Source organism: Trematosphaeria pertusa (assembly GCF_010094035.1).
Source record: "Trematosphaeria pertusa strain CBS 122368 unplaced genomic scaffold BU26scaffold_6, whole genome shotgun sequence".
Classification (NCBI taxonomy): Eukaryota; Fungi; Ascomycota; class Dothideomycetes; order Pleosporales; family Trematosphaeriaceae; genus Trematosphaeria; species Trematosphaeria pertusa.
In genome coordinates this window covers 2140243-2154858 of record NW_022987217.1, presented here as the reverse complement: position 1 = coordinate 2154858, position 14616 = coordinate 2140243, and the positions used below count along the sequence as shown (strand labels likewise).

The 14616-nt window shown below is 52.8% G+C and overlaps 6 protein-coding genes across 6 annotated transcripts; 3 read left to right on the top strand and 3 right to left on the bottom strand.

Moving 5' to 3' along the window:
- Nucleotides 1-181: 181 nt before the first annotated feature.
- BU26DRAFT_518758 (uncharacterized protein) lies at nt 182-1339 on the bottom strand. Its single transcript, XM_033828891.1, has 2 exons — nt 949-1339; nt 182-881 (listed from the first exon to the last, which is right to left on the bottom strand). Exons 1-2 carry the CDS (start codon nt 1029-1031, stop codon nt 434-436), a joined length of 531 nt encoding a protein of 176 aa, XP_033685372.1. The 5' UTR covers nt 1032-1339; the 3' UTR covers nt 182-433.
- A 1263-nt stretch (nt 1340-2602) lies between these two features.
- On the top strand, nt 2603-2979 carry BU26DRAFT_564222 (uncharacterized protein; the record flags this gene model as incomplete). The annotated part of the gene is made up of 2 exons (XM_033833266.1): nt 2603-2633; nt 2690-2979. The coding sequence occupies 2 exons, from the start codon at nt 2603-2605 to the stop codon at nt 2977-2979; spliced, it is 321 nt and encodes a 106-aa protein (XP_033685371.1).
- Nucleotides 2980-3237: 258 nt separating this feature from the next.
- On the bottom strand, nt 3238-4143 carry BU26DRAFT_594186 (uncharacterized protein; the record flags this gene model as incomplete). Its single annotated transcript, XM_033834897.1, has 1 exon — nt 3238-4143. The coding sequence occupies one exon, from the start codon at nt 4141-4143 to the stop codon at nt 3238-3240; it is 906 nt and encodes a 301-aa protein (XP_033685370.1).
- A 504-nt stretch (nt 4144-4647) lies between these two features.
- On the bottom strand, nt 4648-6120 carry BU26DRAFT_518757 (NAD(P)-binding protein). Its single transcript, XM_033828890.1, has one exon. The coding sequence runs from the start codon at nt 5649-5651 to the stop codon at nt 4740-4742; it is 912 nt and encodes a 303-aa protein (XP_033685369.1). The 5' UTR covers nt 5652-6120; the 3' UTR covers nt 4648-4739.
- Nucleotides 6121-7847: 1727 nt separating this feature from the next.
- Nucleotides 7848-8978, top strand: BU26DRAFT_425440 (uncharacterized protein; the record flags this gene model as incomplete). The annotated part of the gene is made up of 2 exons (XM_033823625.1): nt 7848-8146; nt 8228-8978. 2 exons carry the CDS (start codon nt 7848-7850, stop codon nt 8976-8978), a joined length of 1050 nt encoding a protein of 349 aa, XP_033685368.1.
- Nucleotides 8979-13651: 4673 nt separating this feature from the next.
- BU26DRAFT_300494 (uncharacterized protein) lies at nt 13652-14515 on the top strand. Its single transcript, XM_033821774.1, has one exon. The coding sequence runs from the start codon at nt 13773-13775 to the stop codon at nt 14313-14315; it is 543 nt and encodes a 180-aa protein (XP_033685367.1). The 5' UTR covers nt 13652-13772; the 3' UTR covers nt 14316-14515.
- Nucleotides 14516-14616: the final 101 nt, after the last annotated feature.

The following is a 14616-nucleotide window of genomic DNA, read 5'->3' as shown; positions in this document are numbered from 1 at the left end:
GCGGAGGCGGAACAGCAATTTCAATCATCCTCGTTCGTGGAGAGGGCCCTTCCATCTTTTAAGGCGCCCGTTTCTAGGATTTCGGAAAACTTGACCCCGCATCTTGCCCCTCTTTTACGCAATGTAGCTTCGTCTTCAGGTTGTAAGGTTACATCGATTCGAAATTTTGCTCGGCGCGTCAGCAAAGCGTGGTTGGCGATGACGTTGCGGGAACCCCGCCGTGCCCGCCTTCTTGATCCGTACCTGCCAAGCCGGCCCGAAGCGGCGGAGGAATGGTTTAGCGTCTTCGTGGAGGTGGTGAGTGCCTCATTGCTGCTCCATGGGCTTTCTCTAGGATTCGGATGATCTTTCGTACTGTCTTTCGGAGCTGCTTTTGCGCGTCTGTAGCGGCGTTTTCTTCGAGGAATTCGTCGCACTCCTTGAAGTACCATGTTTACCAGCAATCGGCGAGCCTGACCTCTCGCGGATTGTTCAGGTCGTGGAGCTCCATGTCGTCTAAAATCTCCTTGAGCTTCTTGTGTTCCTTGGCGATTGCTTCCGGGTCGCAAAAGGACCTCAGTTCGGGGTCGCTGCGCCATTCCTCGAAGATGGCGTAATGCTGGCGATACTGCTCTTTCATGTCGTCCGCTTCGGCGTCTTTTTTAGTGACCAGGCTCATGGGCTCCCAGATCGCCCGGCGGGCGTCCTCGTCCATAAGTTCTGGGAGAACTTCACGTTCGATTCTTGGTGAGACGGCTTTTTTCTTCTGGGCCTTGGTCTTCCTGATGCCGTTTCGGCGAGGGGGCTTCGAGTTCGGGTTGGTAACGGAGCGGAACGAGTTTCGATTGGTGCGGGCAGGGTGGTCTGGTGCAGCAACATGACCTGGCTTCACCACCGGAGGGAAGTTACCTCTGTCATCAGCTATTCACGGTCAGAGCGCAAGTCTTGCTAACTATGCGGGAACCAGGGTCACCCACGGTGTCTCCATCCTGCATCCTGCTCAGGCACGACGCGACAGCGACGAAAGCAGCTCGAAAGAGTGGGTATGCCATTGCTGAACCGGGGGCGGCGGTTGTGAATGGGATGATTGAGTGCTCTGCGGGCAGGAATGACTATGGAAGAGTCACAGACGGTATGTAGTCGAGATTGCAAGAGGTCGCAGTCTGGATGTGGAAGAGATTCGAGGCCAAAGGGTACGAACTGATGGTGACTCTGCGTTTGCATCGGAGAAATCCGGCCCGTTAGGCTTGGCTCCATTTCGCAAGGAAGGCGCGCGACTTGGGTGGTGAAGATGAAAGTGAACAATAACACATTCGACTGTAATCAAGAAAAACGAGCAAGTACAATACAGAGACAATGGAGGCTGCACAAAATCTGCGCAGATATCTATAGAAGCACCTCAGTCGTGCTCCCGACGAATCAAGCCAAAATCCACGATGCTTGGCATGGTGTTGTCAGGGATGACCGGCTACAACATATAGCTAGTTCCGGTGGCGAGCCCCTGTTAGCAGAAGGACAGGAAAACACCTAATCGTCGTCGCAAGAGATGCGCACTGGTGCTAGCGGAGCGTCACTCATCGAGTGAAAGCTGTTTGCGGACCCTTCTTCGTCCTCGGTAAGAGCCACAGCACCGTCGACAGGCTCCGATGTTGAGCACGCTAATTTTCTCACCTACATAATTGCCGACGCATTTGAGGAGAAGGACAAGACCAAGACCCGCTTCATGATTGCGAAGCCAGAAGACATGGTGTGGAGGGAGGCTCCGTGATGGATCAGGGTGAGGCATAAGGATACAATGAAGCCTTTCTGGAAACTGACATACTGGCAATTGGCGAATGGGCCCAAACCGGACGCTAGGTAGGACAATGGGTATGGCGTAGGAAGATGGAGTGCTATTTCCCTGATGGCTTCAAGTCTGCGCTGGAGAATTGGTCTAACCTACCCAGGGGATTCAATGGAAATACAGCCCTACCCGATTGGAGCGGTTGTGTGTGGAACCCCAGCATGTAGCTTCATCCATAGTTCCAAAGCCGTCGTTCGTCTTCTCACCTACTTTCCAGTAGGGCCGGGTGAAGTGCATGACGTCACGTGTGCGCACCCGGAACCGAAGCTGTTCGAAGAATCCGAAACCGTCTCCGCAACATCCGCGAATGGATCATGCTCGTCACACATCGCGCTCCATGATTGGCTCCCGCGTCCCGCGCATTGCATCAGGCAATTGTGCCTGAATATCAGGCACATTATTGAAACCTAGGATTACCACATGTCAACATGCCCGCAACGGCTTCTGCTAGAAGCGCCGCCTTGGTGGGGATGATCGCACTCTCTTCCGCGACTGGGGAAAGGCGATCACGCAGCCGTGGTGGCATAGGAAGATGCAGGAATGGGGCTCCATGTGGATGACCAAGTGCTTGGCCTGGGGACCTCAGGCATAAAAGACATTCGTATCCGCTTGGAAAGACCTCACCATCAGCTCCTCCAAAGCATTACTTCCAATCCAACGTTCACTTCTTGCGTCTGCGACCGCAAACCGACCCGGCGTCGTTCATTGCCCTACGTTCTTTAATCTGCGATCCAACAGTTCTATACCCAAATTTCATCTTACACTACACAATCGCTCAACATGCGTTTCACCATCGCCGCTTTCTTTGCTCGTACCGTCTTCCCTCATCCCAGCTCTTTTCTCTCAAAACGCTAACTTCCACCGCAGTCGCCTCCATGGCAGTGGCCCAAATCACGCCCAACAACGCCGGCGCTAAGAGCGTCGGTGCGGGCGACGGCTCGCAGTTCATTACCGGCGGCTGCGTTGCCGACGCTGACTGCAGCTCGGGCTGCTGCGCGGATGCTTCGGGCGTTGGCGTCTGCTCTGCAGAGGCAGCGCAGTTCCAGAACGGGAAGAATGGATGTGGATTTGTGGACCCGAATGCGGATGCGACGATTGCGGCGGCGCAGCAGCAGGTTGAGGAGCAGGGTTTCAGGAGGGTCGTCAGGAAGGAATAGGGGAATGACTCACGTATGAAGGGTAGTTAAAGCCGTCCGGCGCTGAACATGCGTGAAATAGGAATCAAAATTGGAAAATCGTCACCTAGTCCTGTCGCCTACTTCGCAATATCTCGTTTCTCTAATGGCCTTGTCTATCTGAGCTTGTATGCGAGTCATTCCGATCCGGATGCCATATTTGATGGCTACTAACATATGTAGCACTCCGTGAGCAAGCGTTTCTCTGACCCCTGACGGTGATCGGTTTACCCAGCCTGATCAAGCCCCACCCCACCCCTTCAGCACACCCTTTGCAGCCTTAAGCATACTATCTTCCATCGTCTTCAGCCTCGCCTCAAGGTCATCCTTATCCCTATCAAGCACCTCAAAATCCTCCTTATCCACTCCGCCTCTATGCCTTGAAAACACTTGCACCGCACGCCAGTAAAGTACCACCCCTTTCCGACACTCCTGCGCCTGCTCCAGCGCCTCCCACATGCTTTCCAGCATACGGAGTTGCTGCATTCGAATACTCATATTGGAGGCTTCCTTTTGAGAGTCGCCCTCGTTCAGGCGGCCTTTGTAGACGAGCGCCGAATCCTCGAGTATGGTGTCGAGGATAGAGTCTAGCGGTTTCATGGCGTCCGTGAGCTCCTCGCAGGCTACCATGGCGTCTGTGAGCGGGCTTTGCGAGGGTACTCTAAGGTTTGTCTTCTTCTTGCTATCCAATGCGACAAGTGCAAGGTTCAAAATCGTTTGCCCAGCCAACATGACGTTATAGCCGGCTTCTAGAAGCGCCTCGATTTTTTCGATCATGCTGATTTGTGCCTTGCGCTCCTCGAAATCTGCCTTCAAGCCCCACCCTAGCTCAGCGCATTGCGCTCGAAGATCCTCAAAGCAATTCCGCGCATGTTGCAAAAGGCCGGGGAGGTACTTCGCCCAGTGGCGTTGCTCATCGTCATCGCAGCGAGATTGGGCGTCATGAGTGCCATAGCCTTGCTCAAGGCCTCGGTCAAGTATTCTAAGTATGCGTTGGCTTCGTCCCGCTTCTTTCTCTAAGGCGGACTTTTGGAGGACCTGGAGGGACAGGGCGAACTTTTCGTAGGAGCGGACGGCGTCGGGGAAGAGCGGTGGGGCTTCGGACGGGGAAGATGCCACATTCAGCTCTTCGAGTGATGGCTCCATCTCTCGTGCGTTGATTGTTAGGGTTGTGCTTTGTGCGAGAAGGGTCTTGAGATCCTGTTTTCGTGGAGGTAGAGAGAACGTGCGAGCGCAATAAGTAATGACGCAACGCTAACTCGCGCATTTTATTCACCTGAGTAGCTAGCGCAAGAAGATTAGTGGTAATATCCATCCCATGCAAAGCATTTCACCTAGTCCACTGCGGAAAACCCGTAGGAAAAGCTGAACGTCTTGCGTGGCTCGTTTTCGCGATCTGCTTTTCCACGTTTGGATGTTGCAACCTGTACCGGTTTTGACAGCGCTAGTCTTTCCCCAGCACTTTGAGTGCCTCCACTTGACACTCTGTGGTCCCTGCCAACAAGAAACTAAGGTACTTTGGCCGTACAGACGATCTGTATACAATTTTCGCGGCTCAATGGTGTTGGTATCCTTGAAAGACGAGCTTGTATGTAAACACAGCACGGGGAGGTGCCAGTCATGCATGGGCAACTTTCAGGGTGCAGTTGGGCTTGCTATCTGCTGCTGAACTACCTTTCTGTGGCGCTCACCAAGCAGGCTCTGAGCGCAAGCGGGACGCTCAAAACCGAAGAATCCGCCACTTAGACAAACGGCCACCCCATCAGCCCCATTGTAAGCAACCCCGAATCCTTTTCCATCTCCTCCTTCTTTGCCTCGAGCTCGTCCACATCCCAATTAATCCACAGAAATCTTCCACTCGGCACGCACTCCCCCCTCTTGCTACACAACCACAGCATAAACCTCGCGGGTAGCTCCGGCTCATCCCACGGATACGCTGCCCTCGTAGCCTCCGGGTCTGGTGCCATCGACACGCTCTTCTCGCTCATAGCGCTCTCCACGATGCCCGGTTGCAGCGCATAAGCTCGGAAGTGCGATGTGTTTTCCGCAGCTAGGGCCTCCGCGAGTTTTGCTTCCGCGATTTTGGAGATTGGGTAGCTTTGTGGGCCTGCAATGAATTGGGGGGATGGAAGACCGCCGACTATTGAGCTTAGCAGGATCAGCGTTTTGGGAGCTGTGGCTGTGGGGATGGTGCTACGCAGGAAGGCGCGGGATACAAGGAAGGGGCCTTTAAGGTTGATTTCGACACTTGTCCAGAAGTTGGAGAGGGACATGTCTTTTAGGAAGGACATGTCGCCAAGGTGGCCTGCGGCGTTGATGAGGATGTCGATTTTGCCCACTTCTTCCTTCACCCGTGCGAAGGCTTCATCGACCGAATCTTCGTCGCTGACGTCGAGCTGGATGGCGAGGACATGGGTCGTCTTTTGCAGGGCTTCGATCTTGGCCTTGGTGTCTTGGAGAGCTCCAGTTCGACGTCCGCAAAGGATGAGAGCTTTGGCATCGGCTTGGGCGAACGCGATCGCCGTTGCTTGTCCGATTCCAGAACCTGCTCCGGTAACAAGAATGACTTTGTCTTTGGCTGACAGGTCGGGACGGCTGGGCGAGATGGAAGGATATGGCGTGCTGTGATAGGTTTTTGTGTATGAAGGAAGCATGATTGAAGTGGCCCGCTAGGAGAGCTAGCAATGGATTGATAGAATCCGATGGGGGAGTCTTACTGTGTAGCGATGCGGGAATGTTCGGTGAGATGCAGTCTAGTTGGGAGAAGCAACGAGCTTGTAATGATGTTAGGTCACCGGAACTTCGCGTTGTTTAAATGGAAATCATGATAAAGACTATCCGCACCACGTAACAGACCGAACCTCCGATGCTGCGGAAGCGGAGTGTGGATGTTACAGAATCCGCGATCTGAGGCGACATACTGGTAGAGATAATTGTTGCATCCGGGAAGGAGAGCATGAGTAAGCTCTTTTGACCATTCGGAGCCTTTCTAACTCCGCGCAGTATTTCTCCGAATACAAGCTCAGTATATCAGGGTGTTTCGAAATCAGATGATGGGTGATATGATCATTCTTCGGCAGACGTTTCTGGTCACTCCAATAGCCGAGGGGACCGAAAGAAAATGCTAGGCTTTGAAATCAGATTCGTGCCGGTGGATTTTCCAGAGACGCAGTCTTGGAGCGGCAGTTCGGCAGTTCGGCCTCGGTAACTCGGTGTCTTTGGGAATGGTTTCCTGCGTGCCGGAGGCCCTTGAAGAGCATCGCCGTTGCAGACCCTGCGAGTAACCGAGTCTAGCCATGAGAAGGCACCAAATACCTAGGTACCCTGAACGCGACCCACGCGCCAAGGTCCAATCCGCGCTCTCACGTGATGGCGCCTGCCCAGAGCCGCACACGGCGGGGTCTGCTGCGGGAATAACAGGCAACGCGCTGTTTGACGATTAGGGCCTCGTGATGGCGACGGCAGTGGTGGGGACGAGCATCTTCAATCGCGATGGTGTTGAGACGAGCGATAAGCCCGTCACATTGCGTCTAGCCGCTTCCGGACTAGCCCGCACTATGTGGATAAACACGCCACACCACGTGAAACGGGCCACGCACGCTAGAACAACGGCAGAAGCTTCGATTCGTCTTCGATGGAGCCGCCGCCCAATGGCTTCGCGGCTCAGGCCCCCCGGTCGCCGGCTGCCAGGTAGTGCAACCGAACCCGATATTAACAGTAATCCTGCGGTGCTTATTGACGCGGCCCGTGCACCGGCGACTATCATCACTCTCAAAGTCCGACGCCATCCTCCCCTTCTCCTCCATTCTCAGTCTCGTTCGTCTGCCTGGATGCATGCACCACAAGCGCTTCCGTCTGCCGTCTCCAGTTTTCGCCTTGCGTTTCGCCCGTAGCTCGACGCTCCGCATTCCTGGTGGCTCCGTGCGCTGCCTGCTGTGGGACCGCGTGGACCGCTGGACCATGGTGAGATGATATGCACGCACCCATCATCAATCCTCGCTCGTTTTCCACCAAGCACGGCTCCTTAGTAATTTCATCGTACCACGCGCCACAAACTCCGCCGCCGGGCTTGCACGGCTTCGACCTGCTCTTCGGGCTCAGTCTGACTCCAAAATCAGTTGCAACATCCTTATATCCTGGGGTACCGTAAGCACAATTAAGCTCTCACTTTCGGATCCACCAAATCCTCAGCCTACCGCCCCACAGCAGGCCTTGTCTCTTATCGATCCGAGCGCCCTACAGCCTTTGCAGCTATAAGCCCCATTGCCCCAGATCTATTCGCGCTACTTCTTGGAGCATCTCACGTTCGACAACGCTGGCCTCCCGGCCGGTGCCGCATCATCACATGACTTTGGACAGCCGACCTATATCTGAGTCGAGGACTTTTTGAATTTCACTGGGACGGCTATCAACATGCCCCATGGCGCCGTGGCAGTCCTCGAGAGGAGGCGCACTGCCCCTATGGGCGACCACGGCACCGTCATCAATGTTGTGTCTTGGATACTCCTCGTCACAGCCCTCGGCACCCTCATCGCTCGCTTCGCCATGAAACTCTCGATAAAGAACAAGGCCAATCGCTTTGGGCTGGATGATATCTTTATTCTTCTTGCTGCTGTAAGCTCTCAGTCAGAACGCGTGCCTAGCGTATGCTAATGAGCGCAGACGTTTAGCGCCGGACAGACGATAACGGTCTCCATTGAGTCGATGCAAGCTTTGGGCCAGCATACTAGCGAGCTCAAAGAGAATCAACTCAGAATCTTCATGAAGGTACGTACTGCTTTCGACATGGCCTGGATCTTCATTAATAGGCTCAGGCCGAGTATGCCGCGTGCATTCTATACATCGCCAACATGGGATGCGCTAGGATATCGCTTTGTCTCTTGATCAAGAAGCTCCTTCCTGGTTATACTGCGAGCTGCACAGCTCTGGTATTTGTCGGATTCACCGCTCTCTGGACCATCTCCGGAGTCCTCGTCACCGCTTTTCCGTGCAGTCTGCCCAATCCGTGGGAGATTGTTGTCGGGAAGAAATGCATTGATCTCATCAAGTGGGTGAACTATGTTGGGGTCACGAATATTGTTGTCGAAGTGCTTCTCGTTATGATACCCCTTTTTGTTTGGAATATTCGCCTTTCCGCTGGGAGGAGGGTGTCTGTTTCTTGCGTTTTCCTTGCGCGACTCTGGTTTGTATTCCTCCTTAGATTGTGATGTTCTAGCTGACCCATGAGCAGCATCGTTGCCGCCGTTGGCGCGCAATTGGCTTTCTTCAATCACGGTGCCCTAACCTACGACTACACATACGACTACTGGAAAACAGTCTTGTGCGTCCAGATAGCACAGAATCTCTCCATCATCACCGCCTGCCTCCCGTGTCTGCACCCTTTTATCATCAGCGTTCTTGCTGGCCGAACTAAAACGGATTGTCTTATCTTCGAGTGCAATGGGAAACGGAAACTCAAGCAATACCTCTACAAGAAGACCGGCCGATTCAGCTTCGACCCAATGTCTTCGCAATCATCCGGCATACCGATCAAAGAAGCCATGACGACGGACTACTGCAGACCTCTCGCAACCTACGGCCTCGACCGCTCCTCCGCCCACCTCAACTCCCAGCACTTCAACCACTTCCCGTCCAACATTGCGACCCCCATCTTCGACCCCAAACCACCCGAAAACGTCTTCATGCGACACGTCGAGATCCCCAAGTCACGGCCCACTACCTCCGCATCGAAAGATCTCCCATCCATCCCCAAGACGCTCAGCGAGGTCGGCGTCCTGCCCATAATAGACTGGGACACGGACAGCAGCGAGTCGGGGCGTGATAGTCCGTCGAGACGCCCAAATTCGGAGTATGTGTTTAATCGATCGAAAGTGATAAGTGTGCCGGAGGAGGATCAACTGTACGATAATGGGCAATACTGGAAGAAGTATTATCCGCCGTTACCGAGCCCGAAGATGCCGAAGAGGCCGCCGGGGATGTAATTCGAAATGTGTTTTTTAGATGGGATATATAGACGTATTCATGCTTCTCACGAGGAAAGTTCGAATTTATTGCAAAGGATGCGCACCTGTGAAGCTGCAAGCTCATATTTCTCGAACGCACTCTGCCGTTGCGATGCCAAAGCCTCGCTATACTCTGTCCCTCTAGATCTTACATCATACCTGTGCATCCCCAGACGGGAGCCTCGCCGTACTCTGCTCTCCTCTTTCGCGTTCTCGTGTCTAGGTACCACGTCGCTCGCGTATCTCGACCAGAACAATATCTACAAGCGGAAAGTGGCATGCGGATCGCTCATCTTTTCTCCTTTGGTCTGCATGCGACTTGCACAGACGTTAGGTTGCTTTTCCTGTGCACCACACCTGCGCGGTTCCTCCCCAATCACATCATGACGCATTACACCGCGTGAATTCCCGCATGCCTCATCCATAGCCGCAAGCGCCGTTGGCGAGTTTCTCGAACATCACAGTACTCAGTCCAACCCTGTCCAGCATACCTCACCATCCAGCCTTGCCCTGCCACGTCCTCTCTTCCCCTGTCTTCCATCCACTCCCACCCAACCAACTCCACACGCCCCCAAATCAAACCATGCACATCCCTGCTCTATCCCATGCATACTCCGCCCCATCTGCGACCATCGCCCCCCTTTTCGCTCACCGAGCCGGGATTCTAAACACCACATGCTCGATACTGATTCGCTTCGGTGTCCGACTCACGCACGGACCTCCCCGCTTACTGGCTTACGGATTACACAGCCTACTGCTGGGAGTGGTTGCTGTCAGCTAGGACGGATGTGGTATTGGATAAGTTACAGATGAGCGTTGGGCTAGGGGGTGTGTTGGTGAAGGATAGTGTGGTTGGTGAACGGTGTTAATCCGGTGAAGGACTTGTCACATGACTATAAGAATGTTATGAAGTTTATGAAGGGAAATCGGGCTAAGCGACGACGATCCGCTTGCAAAAGGCTTTTCGAAGGGATTTCGTAGTGCGGAGATAAGCTCATCGAGCTTTAACAGCGCGAAATTATGTGTACCGCCCCCATCTTTGCAACGATACTAGGGAAGATACTTCTATGCATGGAAGGGCAATCTAACATGGCTGCAGCTGCCTGAGTGATGGTATAGGATGGGCCACTTTTCCCATATAAAGATATGTTGTCCTGCCTTTTGTGGCTGTCCGATCCCGAAGTTTGGTTCGATTAAGGTGGATTTCCGTGCTTGGAATCTCACAGCCTCATCCCAAAAGTTCAGACCACGGAAGACAGTGTTTGAAGTCGCTTGGTACTGGTGTGCAAGCCAAAATAGGTAACGCGTCCCGCTGACTTAGTGATGCTCCAGGGCTTTGCACTAGTTCTCCATGGTGCTATACCACGAGCGGCGATAAGCACGTTAGTCTCGGCAAATGACTAGGAATTTACTTTGTCAAGAGGTGGGGAAATAAGGCAACCCTTTCAGCACTCATCGATGTAGGCTAACGAGTCATGAAACACGTCGACTGCATCCAGGCTGCATCCAACGACCGGTCTGGGGACCTATATTGCGAGCGCAGCTAACGCAACGAACGAAGTGGGGCATGCTATAGTAACCCAAGCGCACGCACGAGGCTTAGCCGGCTGCCATGTACACTGGCAAGACACTGCCATGATTCTAGACTAGAATCGCTGACCGAACGGGTCTGATACTTTGCACAAGGTTGCGGTCTTTTGCCATCGGAATGCGAGGAGCCTAGCAAGGTTGCTACATCGCCTCGACCAGCTTTGAGAGTGGACCTTGGAAACAGGGGCCAAGTACTTTCCTTGAGAGCAGTTGAAGTGATCCTTCGAGGCGCGAACTGGAGAAGCCACACGAAAATGTTTCGATCTTGAGAGTTTGGGTGCGATACTGCATTGATATTGCAAAAACGCCTATAGATTTTGTATGATAAGCGCATAGACGCTTACCAGAGCCGTATACGTTTAGTCCACTACGGCGCCAAATAGTAGCTCCAAGGGGGCCGCGCGATGGCCGTTAAAGCGTGAAAATATTGCGGCACAAGCTCAAATAGACGCCGCCAATTAATCTACAACGAAGTAAGGCTGCACTGGTTGGCTGTTTCGGTGCCCTACCTGCCGTGTTCATCGTCAAGAAAGGTGACATCTACTATTACCTACTGGCTGAGCTCACCCGACGCATCCTCCACTGTGCATAAGGTAGCCGTTGAGGCTGCAAGCGAATAGTTTCGTGGCTTATTCCGACACGTGCGGTCTCCGCTCCGGCTACGCCAAGTCTCCATTTAGGTATGTCATCACTAATATACAAATCCGAGCTACACTTTAAAGACCTCAGCAATCCCAATACCATCCCCTGTTCTCGGAGCTCGCAGAAATATACGTAGTCCAAATCGAAGACTAGTCTCGTTAAAACATTTTTGCGGAAATCTATCGCCTTTCGACAGAACCGGACCGTACACACCAAGGACTGGCCTAGTCCATATCGGCTACAAGATGAGAAACAGTCCAGATCATGATCTGATGGCATGGGTGGAGGCACAAGATCTTTCCGATGGATGGGAAGAAACTGAGACTCAAATGCGACGCCTCGAACTCTGGCCAGAGCTATCAGATAGAGTCAAAGACTTTGGTATCATTTCCTGCTCCTCACTGGACTATCACTCGGTTAACCCTCCATAGTGCTGATTACGTTGATGGGCGATCCGGGCCGGAAGGCTGGCTTGGCTCTCTCTCTATTGCGCCATTACCTTGGTATCCGAACATGACTATGTGATTCTCAAGGATACTGCGAAGAGTTATCAATGCTGAGGCTGTGGGAGTCTTAGCTTCCAAACGAAAGAGCAAACGAGACAAACCCCAAACGACAGCACGTATCTGTCTCAGACAGGACCATCTCGCCTACAATCACTTTAAGAGGCGCATATTAAGTTCTTACCTGCGAGAAAACCACTATTGCATCTCCAACATCCACTTCCAAACGAACAGAGCGAGATATCACTCGTCCTCTCAGAGCACGATGGTTAGCCTTCCTAGCTGTACGGTACCCGCCCTGAACACAAGCGTTACCACCCCTATCGCTCACATCCTGGCCGCAACACATCTTTTCAGCCTCCCACCAATAAGCATCAACCTAAGAGCTGGCCCCATCTCTGTTCTCCTACTGAACATCTGTGGCGAACGGGCCGGAAAAGAACGCGCAGTCGCGACGAAAGCAACACAGCAAATCAAGGGCAACGCATTGGAAAAGGAAAAATTGGACCTACCCACGAGCTTCCGATCGAAGCCCACTCAGTGGTATCGATAAGAGCCGACGTGTGCAACAGAAAGCCAAAACGAGGAAGAATACATGGAAAAGGAATTCTCCGGGTAGGATGGTAAGGAAATAGGATGAAAGACAAGATTCTCACCTAGCAGTGCATGAATACCCGCTCAAAGCCGCAACTGTAATAGCTAGAACCCACTTTTGTGTCATGAATCTTCAGTTTAGCCGATCCTTTGATCGACTTCTTCATCGTGTCCCTAATCCTCCTTAACTGCTACACGCTTAAGCCTACCCCACACCTCTCGAAGAGGAGAGGAACAAAGTTACATAAGTTACCTTCACTGTAAGGTTTCAACTGCTCAGGGTAGAATTTGAAGAAGATCTCCACGGAGCGTTGACCACCACGTACAGGCGTCTAACCGGAAACCGGAGTAGTCAAACAATAAGCTGCCCTGTTCATTCTCCGGTGCTTATTTCAAGTATTGGCTTTAAGTTCTTGCAGGATCTTGACTGTCGACACGACAAATATTCTCTCCGCCTAAAGGCCCGGGTGCCGGTGGAACTGTACTGCGAGTATTATTTCCTTGTCAATGCACACTGCGTCTTGATGGCCGCTGTTCTGTTTTGATTTTGACCTGTTTTCATTCTACAAGGGCTTTGCGTAATGCTTCCAGGTATCTAGCACTGCTGACTTCAACTCGCTTAAACTCGCAGCCTGGCCGGGCACCCTGGGGTGTCCATAATTGATAGACGCCTAAGAGATATTATTAACCCTATAGGTGGCGCCTATCTATGAATCTATGCGCTGTGTTGTCGCCAGTGATTTAGGAGTTGTAGTCGACTCTCCTTTCAGTACGACCCCGCAGATATTCGTCTTCAATCGCCGATTTTTGATGTTAGTGGTTGCCATGGATCTCAAGCTTTCTGAACGCCTAAACGAGACCTAAGTAGCTACTTTGCCTGGTCTAAGTAACCTTTGATGGATACTGCGCTCCAGGCCCGATGGCTATTGTCTGTTCTCAGTAGTGTGCTAGCCATGTGGCGGATATCCGTGTCAAATTATAGAACCGTCAACGCTGGAGATAATGTTAATGCTTCTCTGAGCGCTGGGAAGCCCGTAGTGCGGTTGCGGTACGTTGGGATCGCCCGAATTCATCTCAGGGGTCACTCGCCCTCCTCACAACTCAACCATACCCCACCATCCCGCAACACGGCCAACTCTTTCACATCAAACCAAAATTTCACGTCTCTCCAGCGACCAGCATACTGTTTCTTGCCGCGGTAGATGAGTCAGCTCTTGCCGCGCCCCGCGCAGGTTCCTTTTTGAGGAAGTTCGCAGACGCAACTCCTTCTCTCCCTCACTGCACTGCCGAAAATCAGAACGTCAGTTTGGACCTCAACCCAGTGCTCCAGTCTAATTCTCCCTATCGGCGACCTCCAGATCTTCTCTTTCTTCCTCACAATCCAATTCGATACGTAGAAGTCTTTCTACGCCTAGCTTTCCCCCTTTCGTGAAGCAACTACAAGATGGGTAACACTAAGAACACCCGCGCCTCCGTCAAGGCCGCTCAAGGTACGCAATCACCTTTTCATCTGCCTCTAATGTCTGTCGCTGATATAGGAATCGCAGGTTCGGCCCCGCTCACTGCCAACGTGGACGTAATGTCGAACACAGTCGCCAAGAAGACGCTGTCTCTCAAGGACCGCAAGGCCGCCGAGAAGGCGAAGAAGAAAGAGAAGCAGGAGGCGGCGGCTCGCAAGAACAAGGAATCGAAGAAATTGGTAAAGGCCGTCGCCGCCAATATGGTGCCCGTCGAGGTTCCTCAGAACAAACTTGCCGCTCCGGCGGAAGTCGATACCCCAGCCATCGGGACGGTGCAAAAGACCGTCTTGGGTGCGGTCCTCAAAGTTATTGGTGTAGAAGATGCCGCTCCCAATCAGGAACCCACTCTTCCCACTAATGTCGGTACGTTCTCCCCGGATCCTTCCATATTACCCAGAGTTGCTCACAGTCACCAGTATGCACCCCTCCTACCACCGCAATGTCCGGAGAGACTACCCCTCATTTGAAGCCATTGATAAAGGCAGCCAAATGGGGAAATCTTGATCTCACCCTATATCCTGGCGCTGCAACACCGGATAACATGCACTGCAAGGAGCTCCGCGAATCTCTCGAGGCGGAACTGTACGCCAACATGGATGGTCCTCGGGAATCGCTCGCGCGCCGCAACCGCAAGTCTGCGGGTATCACGATAATGACCGTGGAGGACATCAACACGGAGCTTGACACCTGCGTCGGCATGAAAATCTCTATCGATGACATCGACCTGGAAGCTCGCACTTGCAAACATCAGAACGACCTCGACCCTGA

What these genes read in the sequence shown, in the direction of transcription:
- BU26DRAFT_518758 (XM_033828891.1), bottom strand. Translation starts at nt 1,031, where the DNA reads ATGGCATACCCACTCTTTCGAGCTGCTTTCGTCGCTGTCGCGTCGTGC. An exon ending in GATGGAGACACCGTGGGTGA is followed by an intron (nt 882 to 948) that starts CCCTGGTTCCCG and finishes CAGAGGTAACTT; the next exon opens with CCCTCCGGTGGTGAAGCCAG.
- BU26DRAFT_518757 (XM_033828890.1), bottom strand. Translation starts at nt 5,651, where the DNA reads ATGCTTCCTTCATACACAAAAACCTATCACAGCACGCCATATCCTTCC.
- BU26DRAFT_300494 (XM_033821774.1), top strand. Translation starts at nt 13,773, where the DNA reads ATGGGTAACACTAAGAACACCCGCGCCTCCGTCAAGGCCGCTCAAGGT.